At 41.3% G+C, this 18,800-nt stretch overlaps 1 protein-coding gene and 1 long non-coding RNA gene across 2 annotated transcripts in view; one reads left to right on the top strand and one right to left on the bottom strand.

Annotated features, from left to right (window-relative positions):
• LOC117073173 overlaps positions 1-16,801 on the top strand; it is a 29,195-nt gene extending 12,394 nt beyond the window's left edge. The window contains exons 2-3 of the long non-coding RNA XR_004433145.1: positions 15,320-15,403; positions 16,686-16,801. This is a non-coding gene — a long non-coding RNA (uncharacterized LOC117073173). The remainder of the gene's footprint in view (positions 1-15,319; positions 15,404-16,685) is intronic.
• The window catches only part of YAE1 (YAE1 maturation factor of ABCE1), a 48,396-nt gene continuing 30,045 nt past the window's right edge, over positions 450-18,800 (bottom strand). The window contains 2 exon segments of the mRNA XM_033193724.1: positions 450-1,540; positions 1,542-1,766. Coding sequence (XP_033049615.1) covers positions 1,411-1,540; positions 1,542-1,766 — 355 coding nt within the window. The 3' untranslated portion in view covers positions 450-1,410.

The raw sequence follows: 18,800 nt of genomic DNA, 5'->3' as shown, positions 1-18,800 counted from the left end.
TTAGAGGTTCAGGACCCAGTGAACTCTTTGATTGTGTGAATGAGGTAAACACCAACTCCATTTGGGAATTTTAAGGCTTGAAGTTAAATATTTTTCTAACACAGCTAGGCAGAGTCCATGTGTCAAACGCCGGTCTCCAGTTTGTTCTAATTTCTCACTATGTGTTTGTATATCTAAGACAACAGACTTTCACTGTATTGCCATAACCACAGGCAATGGCCGTCCTCACTTTTTCTTTTTCTTTTTTTTTTTTTTGAGATGGGGTCTTACTCTGTCACCCAGGCTGGAGTGCAGTGGCACAATCTGGGCTCACTGCAACCTCTGCCTCCCTGGTTCAAGTGATTCTCCTGCCTCAGTCTCCCAAGAAGTTGGGATTACAGGCGCTTGCCACCATGTCCAGCTAATTTTTGTATTTTTAGTATAGACAGAGTTTCTCCATGTTGGCCAGGCTGGTCTCCAACTCTCCTCAAGTGATCCGCCCAGCTTGGCCTCCTCCCAAAGTGCTGGAATTACAGATATGAGCCTGTGTACCCAGCCTGCATCCTGATTTATGATTCCTATTTTGCACCTGGAAACAGTCCCTGTATTTAACAATAATACCTACACATAAAACAATCCACTGTTACAATTTACAAAGTCACAAAACATTAAGGATTTTCTGTAGACTAAATGTTTTTAACCATAATTTTCTGCATCAAATCCACAGCCAGAATGCCCAAGATCAAAAAAATGTGCACAATACAAACCCTAATCTGAACTATGCTTACAGACACACACTCACACACACTTCTCTTACAGAGCTGTGCTTGGGGAAACTCCATTTGTTGAGTGCCGCTGAAGGCGTGTTTTGCTAAACTGCTGCTCCGGGTTTTTGTTTGGAAAAATCTGTCACAGTAGGGTATGGCTATTTATTGGATGAACAGAAGAGAAAGATATACTTATGGCAACCAGAAAGCTTTAAGGTCTTTCAAGTCGTGTAAAGTGGACCTGCAGAAACGTTGGAATGTTCTCAGGATGCAAAATTGGAGCTGAAATGTGATATCAAACAGTTGCAAAAAATGTATAGCAACCGTGCCTTGAGGTCAAACCTGGTATCAAGATCTGCCACAAAAAGCTTCAAGACACAGAGTTTGTTGGGCTTGTCCCACATGGTCGCATAATCTGATCATGTGTGAATTTCACAAACGACTCGTGTTGCTCTGCTAGTTTGGTATTGAGGATTTGCTCATACTCCTCCCAAATCTTCTCTTCATAGTTGAAGAGACGTGTACATACTGTTCCAGCTTGCCGGAGGGCCAAGGTGGGCTGGTCCATCTTCACTCAGGAGAAACCTGGAGCACTGGGTGCTGAGTGCTGAGGACTGAGGCTGGTTTTCCTAAACACAAGCTGCCTTCTGATTAAGAACAACTTCTAAATGTGTCCACCTCTGATAATGATTCTATTATGTGTTGAAAAATGTGCTTCGGAGTTGGAAGGTGCCTCTGGCGGCCAGGCGGGGCAGGCTGCTGCAGGGTCGCAGTGGGGTCTGCGTCTGAAGCGGCGGGCCTGGGGCCCGGAGCTGGGCGGGGAAGCGGGGAGTGGCGCGGCCGCTTTGGGGAACCTGGCTCAGCAGCGTCGCCTCGAGCTCAAGCTCCGTGGGCTGCTCCGGTGTAGCCCCGCTCGCCATGTGGCCGGCGACCCGGAGGGGATGCAGCCGTAGTTGCATCTCAACCTCCGGGCTCCTCAGCGGGGCTCTCAAGCCCAGTAGGCTCCAATCCGTTGATTTCCTGTTTTGATAGACAATTGGACAGACAGAGATTTGACTCTGTTATCACTGTCCCCACAAGTTTCCCCATTCTCCCAATTCGATAACATCATTATTTTCTGATAAACGTATAACGAAGATTTGTCTCTGTTCCAACCCCCCCAACTTTCCCCATTCTCCCAGTTTGATAACATCATTACTTTCTGATAAAATAATAACCAGTGTTCCCACATGATGGTGATGTAAATATGATTCACTGCACGGCTTAATAGAGAAGTATGACTGCATTTCCTTTTAAAGATTTTTGTTTGGCTTTGGTATCTGCCTTATTGTTTCACTTATCTAATTTTCTACCCAGATGTTCCCAATGCTTTCCAAATATTTCATCACATTATCTATGGGGTCTCCCTTTTCCCGCAGCTCTTCCCCTGGGGGCCTCCAGTCCTCCCGATCTCTGGCCTGGTTATTCTCCCCGTCTACAGCACAATTAGATCCTGTGATTCTCCTTCACTGCTTTCTTGGATAGCACATTAAAGGGGCTGGAGGGCCGCAGTACATAGAAAAGGTGACAGCTTTTCTGAAAGTGAGATTTCTGACATACTGGACTGAAATTGTCTATATGTTTTACAGTGATGGGAAGGATTTTTAAATCTGACTTAATTATTAAGCTCATGTCAGGCTTGACTTTGGTATAAAATGAACCCTGACTCAGTATTTCTGACAATCAAGTAATACTCAGAATGAGTATTGGTTGTTTTAATTATATAACTTCTTCAGTTACAAGCCCAAAGTCTTTTATGTAATGAGTGAAAGAGTAATTAAAAGCATTTGTTTACACTCCAAATCTGAATGCTTTCTGAAGGAAAGCATTGGTAGATCCCTTATCAGTAGTTACTGAGAATTCATACATAATTAATAAACTTCTGTAATATAGAATGAAATCCTAGAAAATGTAAAATTTTGTTTAGACTCTAATCATGTCTAAAATGTATGTTAAATAGAATTAGCTAATTTCCTGGCTTTCCTCTTGGAAGAAATCACAGTCCCTCAAATCAGTCATTCTGTAAATACTTGTTCGGTGGTTATTATGGTCAAGAGACCAGATCTCCTGAGAGATCTTATCTTTGCCACATTCTCTTCCTCTGTTTGTTTTCTATCCTTTTCTTTTTCTTCTTTCTCAGAAATCATCCCTTAAACTTTCTCTATCTCCTGCTCCATCTGCTCTTCACTTCCTGTCTCTCTCAATCCCTGTGTCTTCTCTTGTCAGCAGTCACTTGATCAACGCAGGTGCCTTCTGTGTATTCCCAAGAACTTTGCCATATGTATTGTCCTAATTTTTAACTTCCCTAGGGTACTGTGCTGAATATTTTACAGGCATTAAAGAAATTATTGAAAGGCTTTAGAACTATAGGCAAATGGCATATCACTTATGTCCTTGTTTCTAAGTCAATTTTTAAAAGTTGCATATCTTTATACCTTTATAACAATGGCACCTTTGTTGATTTCAGGGTTATTCAGTAGTTTCCTTAATTAATTTTTTTTGACAGAAATAAAGGAGTCAAGGGAGGGTGAACATGTTCTATGATCCTTGGATTTGGCCTGAAGGCTATTAAGGATTTCAACAGCAAAGGAATCAGTGTAGAGGAAAGGCCAAAAACAAAACAAATATATTAGGGCCAGGCGCCCTGACTCACTCCTGTAATCCCAACACTTTGGGAGGCCGAGGCAGGTGGATCACATGAGGTCAGGAGTTTGGGACCAACCTGGCGATCATGGTAAAACCCCGTCTCCACTAAAAATAGAAAAATTAGCCAGGCATGGTGGCACGTGCCTGTAGTCCCAGCTACTCGGGAGGCTGAGGCAGGAGAATTGCTTGAACCTGGGAGGCAGAGATTTCAGTGAGCCAAGACTGCGTCATTGCACTCCAGCCTGGGCAACAGAGCGAGACTACATCTTAAAAAGCAAACAAACAATAACAACAAAAACCAAATGTATTAGTTTTCTATTGCTGCTGTGATCAATTACCACAAACTTACTGGCTTAAAACAACAAAAAGTGTATTATCTTAGAGTTCTTTATTGAATTCAAAAGTCCAACATGAATCTTACTGGGCTCAGATCAGTGTCAGCAGGGTGTAGCCTAGAGGCTGCCTGATTTCTTTTTTTTTTTTTTTTTTTTTTTTTTTTTTGAGACGGAGTCTCGCGCTGTCACCCAGGCTGGAGTGCTGTGGCCGGATCTCAGCTCACTGCAAGCTCCGCCTCCCGGGTTCACGCCATTCTCCTGCCTCAGCCTCCCGAGTAGCTGGGACTACAGGCGCCGCCACCTCGCCCGGCTAGTTTTTTGTAGTTTTTAGTAGAGACGGTTTCACCGTGTTAGTCAGGATGGTCTCGATCTCCTGACCTCGTGATCCGCCCGTCTCGGCCTCCCAAGTGCTAGGATTACAGGCTTGAGCCACCGCGCCCGGCCGAGGCTGCCTGATTTCTTTGGCTCATGGCCTCCTTCCTTCACCTTCAAACCCAGCAATACCAGGCCAAGCCCTTCCCATGCTGCCATTTCTCTGGTTCTCCAATTCCCTCTTCCACTTTTAAGTATTCTTGTGATTATAGGATAATTCAGGATAACTTCCTATTTTAAAGCCAGCTGATTATCAACCTTAATTCCATTTCTAACATTCATTCCTTCCCTATGTAATCTAACATAGTCTCAGGTTCCAGGGAGTAGGACATAGACAACATTGGGGAGGGCAATGAACATTATTCTATTGACCACAGTGAACAAAGGAGAGGACCCTGACAATCCCAAAGAAAGGAAAAATTATGACATTAAGTAAACCTCATAATTTGGAGATATGGAAGATAACAGAGAAGCATTGAAGACAGTATAGCCCATGATGTAGAGAATACTTGATATTTTCATAGAGTATGAGGCTGAGAAGAAATTGGATATGTCATGTAATTGTTGACAGAAAGCAAACCACTAGAGTCAATTTGCACTGGTATAAATACCAACATTTTAGAAAGGAATAAAAATTTTATTTTTCTACTGAAAGACTCAAACTTAAAATAATGACAGTAGGCAACTCTATGCAAATCACCCTGAAACAAGAAAGTACATATTTTTAAAGCTCAATACAGTTTACAAAATGATTATACTCTGCAGTTATACAATTTGATGAAATTTGGATTTTAACTTATTCAATAGTTCATTCCGTATGGCTTCTCATAAGTACTGCATAATGCTATCTTGGATTTTGATTTTTTTAGTGCTTTTTTGGGATTAAGTCTGAAATCTTCTAATTTGCCCTTAAACCTAGATAGAAAATTGTGGGCACACCCTTGTGTGTGTGCACAAATATAGCAACTGGAATGTTATCTGTGTACCACTATTCACCCGGTTCCACCTCCATGCTCAGCAGAAGTCATCAGGGTGGAGTAGATTTATAAAGCACAGAATAATAGTTTCATTTTCTCCTTTGTTCTTGCTATAAGCCACAAACTAATCACTGTCAAAGAGAATGAGATTAGAATTATCTGTTCCTTTTGAATGTACATGAGGTTCCTCAATGTTAAACTAAAAATTTAACTACACGTAGGTGTTTAATACACTAGCATTCTTTTATTTGCTAAATTTTATTAAATGAAACTTGAAGTCAAAATCCCAAATGTCTCTGTATTGTTGAAATGGTTATTTAAAAATAACCATTTTATTGTTGTTTAAAAATACAATCTGTAACTCTGTTCCTTCTAGTCTACTTCTGATTCTTTGTGCTTAAACTTTATCTTTTATTTTTTTGAGCACAAAAAGTGCAGCTAGAAGTCCCAAAGGAAGAAAAACAACTGGAAGCAATAAGTAAATGTAATAATGAGATTTTAAAGTTGTAGGAGACTTTTGAAGTGGTTTTCTTGAGAGAATTTCTACAAAAAAAAAAAAATTGTTTACCGTGATTCTTGGGGGTAGGGCAAAAGACCCTGTAGCTTACCTGTTTCAATTTTCTAGGAAAAAGAACTCTGTGATGATGAATGAAACAATAACAATTGAAACAGAACCATAATTCTAGTCATTCTCAAAGCCCAGCAGGAAGTAAAAAGGATAATCTAGAGAACATACTCAGTTTACCTATAAGAACTGAAGAAAGAACTTGCTTTGGGAGAAGTTCTCAGCCCATGTCATAGGGTTCTGCAAAGAAACAGAACCAACAGAGAAAGAGGAAAAAACAAGATTGGCTCATGCAGTAATTGAGGCTGAGAAGTCCCAAGATCTGTAGGCAATGAGCTGGAGACCCAGGAGAGCCAATGTGTAGTTTGTCTGAGCCTGAGAGCCTGAGAACTAGGACAGCTGATGGTGTAAGTTCCACTCTGAAAAACAACTGGCTCAAGACCCCAAAACAGCCAATGTTTCAATTCAAGACTGGAAGAAGAAAAGATTAATATCACAGTTCAAAGCAGTCAGACAGAAGTTCCCTCTCACTTGAGGTAGGGTCAGTCTTTTGTTCTATTCAGGCCTTCAACTGTTTGGACAAGGGCTACCCATAGTAGATAGGACAACTTGCTTTATTCAATCTTCTGATTCAAATGTTAATCTCATCCAGCACCAACCTCACAGACACACCCAGAATAATATTCATCCAACTATTTGGGCACTTTATGGCTCAGTCAAGATGACACATAAAATTAAACATCACATCTCATAGGTTAACCACAACCTACCTCATAGTAGGTTGTAGACCATGCTTACAAAGTCACTTTGACCTGGTCTGGTTTCCCACCCAAAGCAAGAATCTCTCAACAACATTGCTGCTAGATGGCCATATAGGGTCTTCTTGGAAATTTCCAATGGGGAAATCAATATTTTGTGAGAAAGCTCAGGGGCAGCTTTAATTATTTTAGATAGGGCTATGTTATTTTGAACTGAAGAGTATCTCACTGTAATTTCCAGTCATTTGTCCTTCTTCTAACCTTTGGAACTACTCAGAATAAGTCTATATTCTATTCCGCACACCAACTCTTCAAGCAAATGAAGATTCTGTTATATTCTTCCAAACACTTTTTTCCCAAGTTAAACATTCCCAGCTTATTTTTCTAATCCTCATAGTATATGATTTCTTTGACACATTCTAGTTTTGTCAGTTTTCATAAAATGTGATATCTTAAACTGAACACATTTTAAATGTGTTCTAACTCCTTTATACTAGGGAAAAATCAACTTTGAGGCTCCGCTTCTCTTATTTTCATATAAGTACAAGAAGTTTTCTGTTGAAAAAAACCACTGAAACCATTATTTATGATTATATAACTACTAATCAACCTAGCCTTAATATTATTTTAAGTTGTCCAATCCAAGTAGTTTACATAAATGCTTTCCCAAACTCCTCTAAGATACATAATATTTCACACATATATTAACAATCATCCTGCAATGTATTGTTTTCCTTGAGACTCAAAAATCAGTGGAAGTCACACTGCATACCTCAAGCCCTGATTTTGTTAGGTATCGACTTATCCCCCTTTGTCACACTGAAGAAGTAAAGGTGACACTAAGAAGTAAATCCTGATTGGTCTAAGCTAATTAAGATGTTTCAGAATAGGAGCAATCCCTCTTGCCAAAACAATGTTTTAATGGCAGGCATATGATATAGCTCTGGCCAATTAGATGTGTAAGAAGCTCTGTTGAGTGGCTTCTTGAAAAGGTTTCCACATTTTTCAAAAGGAGATGTTAGTAAATGGCCTCTTTCCTTCCTCTGGATGTTCTATGTGGATGTGTTGACAGGCACAGCTATAGCCATTTTGCTCTTAGCTGGAAATGTCAGAGGAACATATTGAAAGAACCTGTGTCCCTGACGTCAATCAACCCTTCCTCCATATTTCCTGCCCTTCCTCCAAACTTCCTGTTATGTAGATATTAAACTCTCTTATTCTTTAAGTCGAGTTGAATTAACGTTTTCTGTTACTTGCAACCAAAATCATCTTAATTGATAGATTCTGCCCTTGAACATATCAAAAACTCAGTTAACCCACATCTCACAGTTGGTGGAAGATCTAATATCCTCCTGATATTTCTTTGAATTTCCTCAGAATGACTTTCTCCAAATCCAGCTTCCTGATACTGAACTCTTGAACACTGTGCAGATCCAGTTGTGCAACATGACTTCTTTATCTCAATTTATTTAAAAAAAAATCCACTCCCATAATACACACTAAACTTTGTGTGTTAAATTTTATTGAAGATTCAGACTGAGGGAATAGATTTTATATTACTCTGGTGAAACATCTTAAAAATGAATCATTAGATATTCTTGTTTTTGACATCCTCAGCAAATCCATCTACTGGAATTTTTTACTGGTCATCTTCCATGGTCAGCAATCTCTGGTTTCATTCTCCGGGCTAACATCTTCAGGAAAAAGCATTTCAACACAATTCCCACCGCTTAATTTTCTAATTAATTTAGTTTTCCACCTACTTAGGGACTCTGGTTTACTTTTGCATATCAAAACTCATCACATGAGCCGGGCATGGTGGCTCATGCCTGTAATCCCAGCACTTTGGGAGGCCAAGGCGGGTGCACGAGGTCAGGAGATCAAGACCATCCTGGCTAACACGGTGAAACCCCGTCTCTACTAAAAAATACAAAAAATTAGCCCGGCATGGGTGGCAGGCGCCTGTAGTCCCAGCTACTCGAGAGGCTGAGGCAGGAGAATGGCGTGAATCCGGGAGGCGGAGCTTGCAGTGAGCCGAGATCGCACCACTGCACTCCAGCCTGGGCGGCAGAGTGAGACTCCGTCTCAAACAAACAAACAAACAAAACGAAAACAAAAACGAAAATTCATCACATGCTCTGCTAAATTAGAGGACATCTACTTTGGGTCTTACCTTTCTGGGGCACAGAATTATTGGCAGAAACTTGGAAATTTAGACCTGGCACAGTGGCTCACGCCTGTAATCCCAGCACTTTGGAAGGCAAAGGTGGGCAGATCATTTGAGGCCAGGAGTTTGAGATCAACTTGACCAACATCGTGAAACCTCATGTCTACTAAAAATACAAAAATTAGTCAGGTGTAGTGGCGCATACCTGTAATCCCAGCTACTCGGGAGATTGAGGCAAGAGAATTGCTTGAATGTGGAAAGCAGAGGCTGCAGTGAACTGAGATTGTGCCACTGCATTCCAGCCTAGATGAGAGAGTGAGGCTCTGTCTGAAAACAAACAAACAAACAAAAAGCAAATAAAAAAACGAACTTTGAAATTTCAAGGCCGGGCGCGGTGGCTCAAGCCTGTAATCCCAGCACTTTGGGAGGCCGAGACGGGCGGATCACGAGGTCAGGAGATCGAGACCATCCTGGCTAACATGGTGAAACCCCGTCTCTACTAAAAACTACAAAAAAACTAGCCGGGCGAGGTGGCAGCGCCTGTAGTCCCAGCTACCCGGGAGGCTGAGGCAGGAGAATGGCGTGAACCCGGGAGGCGGAGCTTGCAGTGAGCTGAGATCCGGCCACTGCACTCCAGCCTGGGTGACAGAGCGAAACTCCGTCTCAAAAAAAAAAAAAAAAAAAAAAAAAAGAAATTTCAATCTGTTTTCTTTTTCTTCAACCTGCCTCTGCAAATGGAAAGAAACAACATAGAGAGGACTTTTCTCATTGATATGAATTCAGCCACTCCACCTTAGAAGAATGAAGTTGCTATAGTCATTCTGCGTTTTAAATAACACATTTTTTTCTATGATAGACAAGAATGCTAATATAATGAGTAATTGTGCTAAAATATTTGCAAAGTGAATCTTCTCAGAAACTTTGAATCTTTTTCTGATGCTAAAGAGTTCTACAATGTGGAACTCCATCATTCATTATGAGTTTCTATTCATGGTAAGACTTGTTTTAAATCTCAGCAACTTATTGTCTAACTAGCCCTGCAGGTCTCTTAGGTATTAAGGAAGCCACACTGTGCCACTGTGTTTGTTTCAGCAGTCTATTGGCTGCATTGGGCTGGAATATTCTACCTTTCTAGCATTAACAGTCTGATGATTTTTCAATGATGATAGACTCTATAGAATTAGTGCTGAATTTAATAATGCATCTCTAACCAGATGTTCTCTTAAGTTTCTTATGTTCTTTCTGACGGGCTATGTCTTTGAGTCCTCTAGTTTGCCCTAAAAATTATGGAAATAATAAACATGATTCCAGGACAATTATTACTCCACAAAAATTCCTGTTAATTACTCCTAGGTAACACAGTTTTTTCTAAAGTAATCTGCTCTCTTAATCCATTCATTTTTTTTCGTTCATTCATTCAGTACCTATTGACTGTCTTCTATAGATAACCACTTGCTGGGCACGCTTTGATATTATGCCCCTTGAAGTTAGAATATTCATGAAAATACTTTAACTTTTCTAATTTCATATCAATGTCAAACCTATATAATGCTCTACCCAAGCATCTGCTTAATTCAAATGCGATTCGATGCAAAAAAAGGATTAAGTCAAAGAAGTTGGTCTGTTCTTTATAGTTTTTTTTTTTTTTTTTTGAGATGGAGTCTGGCTCTGTCACCCAGGCTGGAGTGCAGTGGCTCCATCTCGGCTTCCTGCAACCTCTGCCTCCTGAGTTCAAGCGATTCTCCTGCCTCAGCCTCCCGAGCAGCTGGACTACAGGCACCCACCACCATGCCCGGCTAATTTTTGTATTTTTAGTAGAGATGGGGTTTCACCATGTTGGCCAAGCTGGTCTTGAACTCCTGGCCTCAGGTGATTCACCCACCTTGGTCTCCCAAAGTGCTAGGATTACAGGCATGAACCACCGTGCCCAGCCCTTTATAGTTTATTGTTACATTTATAGTCTGTTATTCTTAAGAGTTAAAAGGAAATACTGCCATAATCAGAAGATTTATTTACTTGTGTTGACTGCCCTGTAAAGCTGTTACAATGTTTTTGTAATAGTATTTTTTTTTTTTGAGACGGAGTCTCGCTCTGTCGCCCAGGCTGGAGTGCAGTGGCCGGATCTCAGCTCACTGCAAGCTCCGCCTCCCGGGTTTACGCCATTCTCCTGCCTCAGCCTCCGGAGTAGCTGGGACTACAGGCGTCCGCCACCTCGCCCGGCTAGTTTTTTTGTATTTTTTAGTAGAGACGGGGTTTCACCGTGTTAGCCAGGATGGTCTCGATCTCCTGACCTCGTGATCCGCCCGTCTCGGCCTCCCAAAGTGCTGGGATTACAGGCTTGAGCCACCGCGCCCGGCCTTTGTAATAGTATTAAAGGTGGTTACAGAATTTTGACTTGAGTAAAATTAAACAATGAAAACTGTTCTGTTGTTGTTCTCAGTCTGCTTACTGTAGCTATACATTTAGCATTTATGTCAGGAATTAAGCATGTTCCTGGCACAGAACTTAGTAATATGATGCTGGTCCCCAAAATACTTACTTAGATAACCTTTTAGAATTGTGCCTCACCAAAGAGCATTTTCACTTTGTGCTTGCTTTTGTTTGGTTTGTATAATGCCTGCTTATATAAAATAATATAGACGAAACCTTCTCTTTCAGACTAGATTTAAACCAGTCAAAATGACAGCCTATGAAGATGATGACAGTACTGACTTGCTGTCTTAGTTTGGTAGGGTTGCCATAACAAAGTACCACAAACTGGGTGGCTTAAACAACAGAAATAGTTTGTCTCATAGTTCTGGAGGCTAGAAGTTCAAGATCAAGGTGTTGACAGGGTTTGTTTCTTCTGAGGGCTGCGAGAAAGAATTTGTTTCATGTCTCTCCCTTAGCTCCTTGTGCTTTGTTGACCATCTTTCCCATTTCTTGGCTTGCAAATGCGTTACCTTCTGCCTCCATCTTGACACGGCATTCTCCCTAGTGTGCATGTTTGTCCCCAAATTTCCCCTTTTAATAAAAACAGCAGGCCGGGGGCGGTGGCTCACACCTGTAATCCCAACACTTTGGGAGGCCGTGGCAGGTGGATCACCCGAGGTTGGGAGTTTGAGACCAGCCTGACCAACATGGCGAAACCCTGTCTCTGCTAAAAATACAAAACTTAGCTGGGCGTGGCAGCACATGCCTGTAATCCCAGCTACTCGGGAGGCTGGGGCACAAGAATCGCTTGAACCCGTGAGAAAGAGGTAGCGGTGAGCTGAGATAGCGCCACTGCACTTCAGCCTGGGTGACAGAGTGAGACTCCATCCCAAAAATAAATAAATAAATAATAAATAAATAAAATTAATAAAAACACCATTCGTATTAGATTAGGGGTCCATCCTATTCTAGCATGACCTTACCTTAATTGTATCGATAACTATTTCCAAACAAGGCCACATTCTGAAGTACTGGGGGCTAGAACTTCAACATAGGAATTTGAGGGGACACAATTCAACCATAACACTTACAATCAAAGTTATGTTTTATATTAGTGGTTCTTCCATTTCCTTAACAAATATTTACTCTCTGTGTGCTAAGCACTATGCTGGAAACTGGAAATACAATAATAAATTAGATACGGTCCTTATTCTCAAGAAACTTCAGTTCATGGATTTATGCCTCTTCCTTTACAGTCTTTTCACTTCCAAGGAAATGAAATAAAAAGGGGGCTACCAATGTTTAAGGACCATATGGCAGAATACCTAAAAACAATAATAATGGCCAATATTTGTTGAATACTTGCAAATATCATCATGTACGTTATCTCATTTAATCTTTAAAACAACACTTCAGGCCGGGCGCGGTGGCTGACACCTGTAATCCCAGCCCTTTGGGAGGTTGAGGTGGGCAGATCACCTGAGGTCAGGAGTTCGAGACCAGCCTGGCCAACATGGTGAAACCCTGTCTCTACTAAAAATACAAAAATTAGCTGGGTGTAGTGGCGCATGCCTGTAGTCCCAGCTACTCAAGAAGCTGAGGCAGGAGAATCTTTTGAACTCCAGAGGCGGAGGGTGCAGTGAGCCGAGATTGTGCGACTGCCTGGGCAACAGCTGGGCAACAGAGCAAGACTCCATCTCAAAAAAAACAAAAATGACAACAAAAAAAACACTTTAAAGTAGAAACTATTATTATCACCCCATTTACAAATGAGGAAATTGAGGCTCTGGGAAGCCTAGCAAGTGGCAGAGTGAGGATTGATTTATTTATTTATTTATTTATTTATTTATTTATTATTCTGAGACCGTGTCTCCCTCTGTCACCCAGGCTGGAGTGAAGTGGCATGATCTCAGCTCACTGCAACCTGTGCCTCCTGGGTTCAAGCGATTCTCGTGCCTCAGCCTCTCTAGGAGCTGGGATTATAGCCGCATGGCCAACCACGCCTGGCCAATTTTTGCATTTTTAGTACAGACAGGGTTTCACCACGTTGGCCAGGCTGGTCTCAAACTCCTGTCAAGTGAACTGCCGGCCTTGGCCTCCCAACAGAGTGAGGATTTTAGCCTAAGATGGCCTGGCACCTGAGCTAGATACCATTGCTACAGAACCCCTACATTATACATCTTCTAATGGTGGGGAGAATTGAAAAAAAAAAGTCTTTCCTTTATCTTTAAACAGTTTATGTAACATAATACCTATTGTCTAATTTCTTCTCCTTCTCTTTGTTGCCTTCTTCTTCTTTTTTTTTTTGAGACAGGACCTCAGGGTCTCACTTTGTCACCTAGGCTGGAGTGCCGTGGCATGGTCATAGCTCACTGTAGCCTTGACTTCCTGAGTTCAAGGGATCCTTCTGTCTTAGCCCCCTAAATAGCTGGGACTACAGGCATGTGCTACCACACCCGGCTAATTTTTGTATTTGTGGTAGAGATGGAGTTTTGCCATGTTGCTCAGGCTAGTTTTGCACTCCTGAGCTCAAGCAATCCACCCTTCTTGGCCTACCAAAGTGCTGGGATTATGGGTGTGAGCCACTGCACCTGGCCTGTTGCTTTCTTTTTTACTTGCCAACATATACAAGTTCATTTGTTTCTTCCATCAACACTTCCTTAAAAACAAACAAACAAACAAACAAAAAATGAAAAAAAACTTGGCCCAGGCACGGTGGCTTATGCCTGTAATCCCAGTAATCTGGAAGGCGAGGCGGGAGGATCACTTGAGGTCAGGAGCTCAAGACCAGCCTGGCCAACACAGTGAAACCCTGTCTCTACTAAAATACAAAAATTGGCTTGGCATGGTGGCATGCACCTGCAATTCCAGCTACTCTGGAGGCTGAGGCAGGAGAATTGCTTGAACCCTAGAGGCGGAAGTTGCAGTGAGCTAAGATCATGCCACTGCACTCCAGCCTGGGTGACAGAGTGACGCTCTGTCACAAACAAACAAACCTGGCAGGGCATGGTTGCTCATACCTGTAACCCCAGGACTTTAGGAGGCCAAGGAGGGACTCCGAGCCTAGGAGTTCGAGACCAGTCTGGGCAACATAGTGAGTTAAATAGAGACATCTATTTAATAAAAAGAAAAAGAAAAAAAAAAAGAAATATTTTTCTTATCTCACTTCTTTCCTTCCCATTTCCTTAGAGGACTTCCCTTTCTACCCAGAAACTGAATTTTCTCCGCAGAACATGCCGGTAATACAGAATTATCTGCTGGGAAATTGAGTGGGAAGTGGTTGGCTTACTATTCTGGGACAAAAACCAGCATCTCACTTTTAAAAGGTAAACCTTTTGGGAAGTGAAAGGATGGGGTTAAGTTCTTTCCAGAAAGGAAAACAATCCTATTTTCGGGCCATATCTATTGGCCCAGCCACTACCACTACTATTAAAAACCCAGTTTCTCGGCCCTACTGCTAACACTGGTTTTACATTGACATAGTGACAGTGGATAAAGGTTTGCTGGATGATCAGAAGTATATTTTTCCCCAGAGTCTAAAGCAAAACATAACTTAGGAATGGCACTGCTATGAGGAAAAGTGAGATGTAATACCTGAGACCAGCTAATTATCAGAACTAAGTATCCAATATTAACCTCACAGTAAGTTAAATTCCCACTAATACATTCCAACCACTCTTTAAAAAAATTTTTTTTAAAATAGAGATGGAGTCTCACTATGTTGCCCAGGCTGGTCTCCTCCTGGGCTCAAACGATCCTCTCACTTCCACTTCCCAAAGTGCTGGGATTACAGGTGTGAGCCACTGTGCCTGGCCTCAACCTCTCTCTTTTCTAATCAGTGACAAGATTCTGAGAGAGAAATGAATAGAGCTGATTATGTAGCACATTATGAATAACTAGAGAAAGGGTTACTAGACTAAATATTTTCTCTTACATTTCTAAAGATTTTAGTAGAATCCTTTTTACTATGAAGAAGCCACAGTTCAAAAATGATTTCCTTTAAGGGATAAGTCTTGCATTTCTAATCTGTTAAAAGATGGCAAATGCCATAGTCATCATGACTTATCACAGAAATGTCTTTTAAAAATCCAGGTACAAATTTTAATTGCAAGCACAAATTATAAGAGAAAGAAAGTCAGTTTCAGAGACGTCAAATCATATTTGCTTCTAAAATCTTTCCCTTGAAATTTTTGTGGACATGGCCTATTTGCTTAGCATGTTAGTTAATCTTCCTACGTTAGTTGTGTCTTGTATTCATTTATTTATTCAACAAGTGTGTATTGAGTATCTATTTTATTCCAGGTACTGACCTAAGGGCCAACATACAAAGTCAAGTGAGAGACAGAGCCTATCCTCAAGGAGCAGATTGTCCAATGGGGAAAAGAGGTAAGTAAATAGGCACTTTTTATGTAATGTCATAAGTAATATAATGTAAATATGCACAGGGAGCACAGAAAATGGTGCCTGAGCCAGGGAGTGAGGTGAACAGGGTTAGGAAAGTTGTTAAGGAGAAGGAAACATTTAAGCTACATAATGAGGAATAATTATTATTGGAAGTGACTTAAAGCTGGGCATGGTGGCTCATGCCTGTAATCCCAGCACTTTGGGAGGCTGAGGCGAGCAGATCACCTGAGGTCGCGAGTTCAAGACCAGCCTGGCCAACATGGTGAAACTTCATCTCTACTAAAAATACAAAAATTAGCTGGGTGTGGTGGCTGGCACCTGTAATCCCAGCTACTTGGGAGGTTGAGGCAGGAAAATTGCTGGAACCCGGGAGGCGGAGGTTGCGGTGAGCCGAGATCATGTCACTGCACTACAGCCTAAGCGACAGAGTGAGACTCCATCTCCATAAAAAGAAAAAAAAAAGTGAGTTACGGATTGCCAAATTTGGTAAGATTTTATTTTGTTACTTTTCAAATGTTCCATGTGATAAATGCCTCTCTTTTGCAAACTCTAAAATAAACATTAGTTTGATGATGGAGAATTCAACCATGTGTGACTGCCTTTGTCTCTTGTAGCTCTGTTATTAAGACCAGATATCAAGAAAAAGGCATAGCCAATGGAGAAAATTAATGATTAGGAATTTAGCGGCTGGAGTTAGAGAAAGAAATAACTGCTGTATATATCTGCTGTCTATAGATTTGACCAGAAAAGAAGCAGAGATGATTTCTTCTCATCTCGAGAAGGCTTGATGAAAGACAGCTTCCAAAATGAGTTCCTTAAGTGCTGAATGTCTATTCTTTTCATTTTTAAACTCATGATTCTAGGCTTGAAACTCACCCATGTGGATGCCACCACAGACAGCTTTGAATATGTACAAGGGCATCTCCAATAATTGTACTTGGGAGGAGGAGATCAGGCATCATTTCCCTCTTTATCTGCAGTTGAGTAGTTACTGAGAGAGTTGTTTAAAGAGCTCTTTATTCATTCATTCAGATATTATTCATTGTTAAAACATATATAATTTGATATGTAACTTATATCTTAAGAAAACTGTTTTATAAAAGCCATTCGTAGTATACTCTAATGTCTTTTCCCCGAGGCCAGCATAGTTTGGCACATAAAGGCTTCTTGACTAAGTTGACTGTGTGGCCTGGTTGGGTCCCTCTGCAGTGTTTACCAGCTCCTCTGGCATATGTCCCAGAACAACAATCCTTTTTCCTTTCAGATTATGACACTGGATGTGACACTGGATGTGAACCCTTAACTCAGAAACTTACTGTTCAAACCTCCAGAAAAACGCTGGACAAAATCCTCATCAATAAAAAGAGAATAATTGAACATGATGCTTGGAAATGTTCCCAGCAATGTCCTTAACCTTGGAAAAAAATTCCTAGTCTATAATGTTTCTACTCACTTATCCACAGGAATAGAGTTGAAGGGTAAGTCAGAACAAGCAAAGGTCCTGTTAGTATGGAGGTTCTGGAGAAGAGGTTGCCTTGTTACTTTTTTCAGCAGAGAATTTAGAAAAGAGCACCACAACATGAGGGGGAACATAGTCCTCCTTCCAAAAAGTTTATCTCTAAAAGATTAAAAACAAAAACAAAACACCCCGAAGTATAACATGATAACCTGGAGCAATCAGGTTGATGTAAATATATAAATATGATACAAATATCTAAATATGGAGCAGATTTTTCTTGGTTAAAAAAATGAGGTTCTGGCCGGGCATGGTGGCTCACACCTGTAATCCCAGCACTTTGGGAGGCCAAGGCAGGTGGATCACTTGAGCTCAGAAGTTCAATACCAGCCTAGCCAACATGGTGAAAGCCCATCTCTACTAAAAATACAAAAAATTAGCCAAGCATGGTGGCGGACACATGTAATCCTAGCTACCTGGAAGACTGAGGCGGGAGAATTGCTTGAACCCGGGAGGTTGTAGTGAACCAAGATCATGCCATTATACTCCAGCCTGGGCAACAAGAGTAAGACTCTGTCTCAAAAAAAAAAAAAAAAAAAAAAAATGAGGTTCTACTTCCATTAATGGGAGAGTGGCATGTATCAGACCAACCATTCCACATTCCACAAGTAATGCTTATAAACTCTGAACAAAATATATGTATATATAAAATATGAAGGCATTGAGAAGGGACCAAAGTAGGCAGAAAATGAAAAGGAATCAAATTTAGAGGAAAAGAAAGACATTGGGTGAGTTTTTCCATTTCTTATGACTCTTTACCTAAGGGTGGGCTCCAGCAAGCCTTGCACAGGGTAGCTAATGCTCACAGACTCATAATCATACAGGTTATGTATTAAGAGTCAGAGTTTGGAGCAACCACAGCTGGAATGTGAGGGAGAAGATTCTGGAAAGGAGAGAGCCATAGAGGAGGAGCTCCAGTTTGTCAATATAAAATCTGCTTGAAAATCTGGCTGACTCCTGCACTATCCCTGTGCAGGGCAGAACCTGAGAAGCCCATACATGGCTAAAAGAATGGAACAAAGATTTCAGCTACTGCCCAACATAGAGGGGGTAGAGTATGGAGTTTGAGTTCTGGCAAGTTATCTGTCTACTAAAACAAAAATTAATACTCTTGAGAAGAACATAACAGAGTTCAGAGTTTCTCCAATTTATCATTCACTGACCATGTCCAGGATGCAACCCCAAATTACTAGACGTAAGAAGAAACAGGAAAATGCGACCAACACTCTAAGAAAAAGACAGTCACTAGAGACCAACCACAGAATGCTTCATATATTGTAATTAGCAAAGATTTTAAGGCAGTTATTTTAATTATACCTAAGGATGTAAAAGAAAACATAATTTAAATGAATAAACATATAGGAAATCTCAGCAGAGAAACCAACCACAAAGAAATAACCAGGCAGGCCGGGCGCGGTGGCTCAAGCCTGTAATCCCAGCACTTTGGGAGGCCGAGACGGGCGGATCAAGAGGTCAGGAGATCGAGACTATCCTGGCTAACACGGTGAAACCCCGTCTCTACTAAAAAATACAAAAAACTAGCTGGGCGAGGTGGCGGGCGCCTGTAGTCCCAGCTACTTGGGAGGCTGAGGCAGGAGAAGGGCGTAAACCCGGGAGGCAGAGCATGCAGTGAGCTGAGATCTGGCCACTGCACTCCAGCCTGGGTGACAGAGCAAGACTCCGTCTCAAAAAAAAAAAAAAAAAAAAAAAAAAAGAAATAACCAGGCTGGATGCAGTGGCTCATGCCTGTGATTCCCAGCACTTTGGGAGGCTGGGGTGGGCAGATTGCTTAAGCTCACAAGTTTGAGACCAGACTGGGCAACGTGGCAAAACCCTGTCTCTACTAAAAAAACAAAAATTAGC

Source organism: Trachypithecus francoisi, unplaced genomic scaffold, assembly GCF_009764315.1.
Source record: "Trachypithecus francoisi isolate TF-2019V2 unplaced genomic scaffold, Tfra_2.0 Lachesis_group4, whole genome shotgun sequence".
Classification (NCBI taxonomy): domain Eukaryota; kingdom Metazoa; phylum Chordata; class Mammalia; order Primates; family Cercopithecidae; genus Trachypithecus; species Trachypithecus francoisi.
The sequence above is the reverse complement of the archived record's forward strand: the minus strand, read 5'-3'. Positions and strand labels throughout refer to the sequence as shown.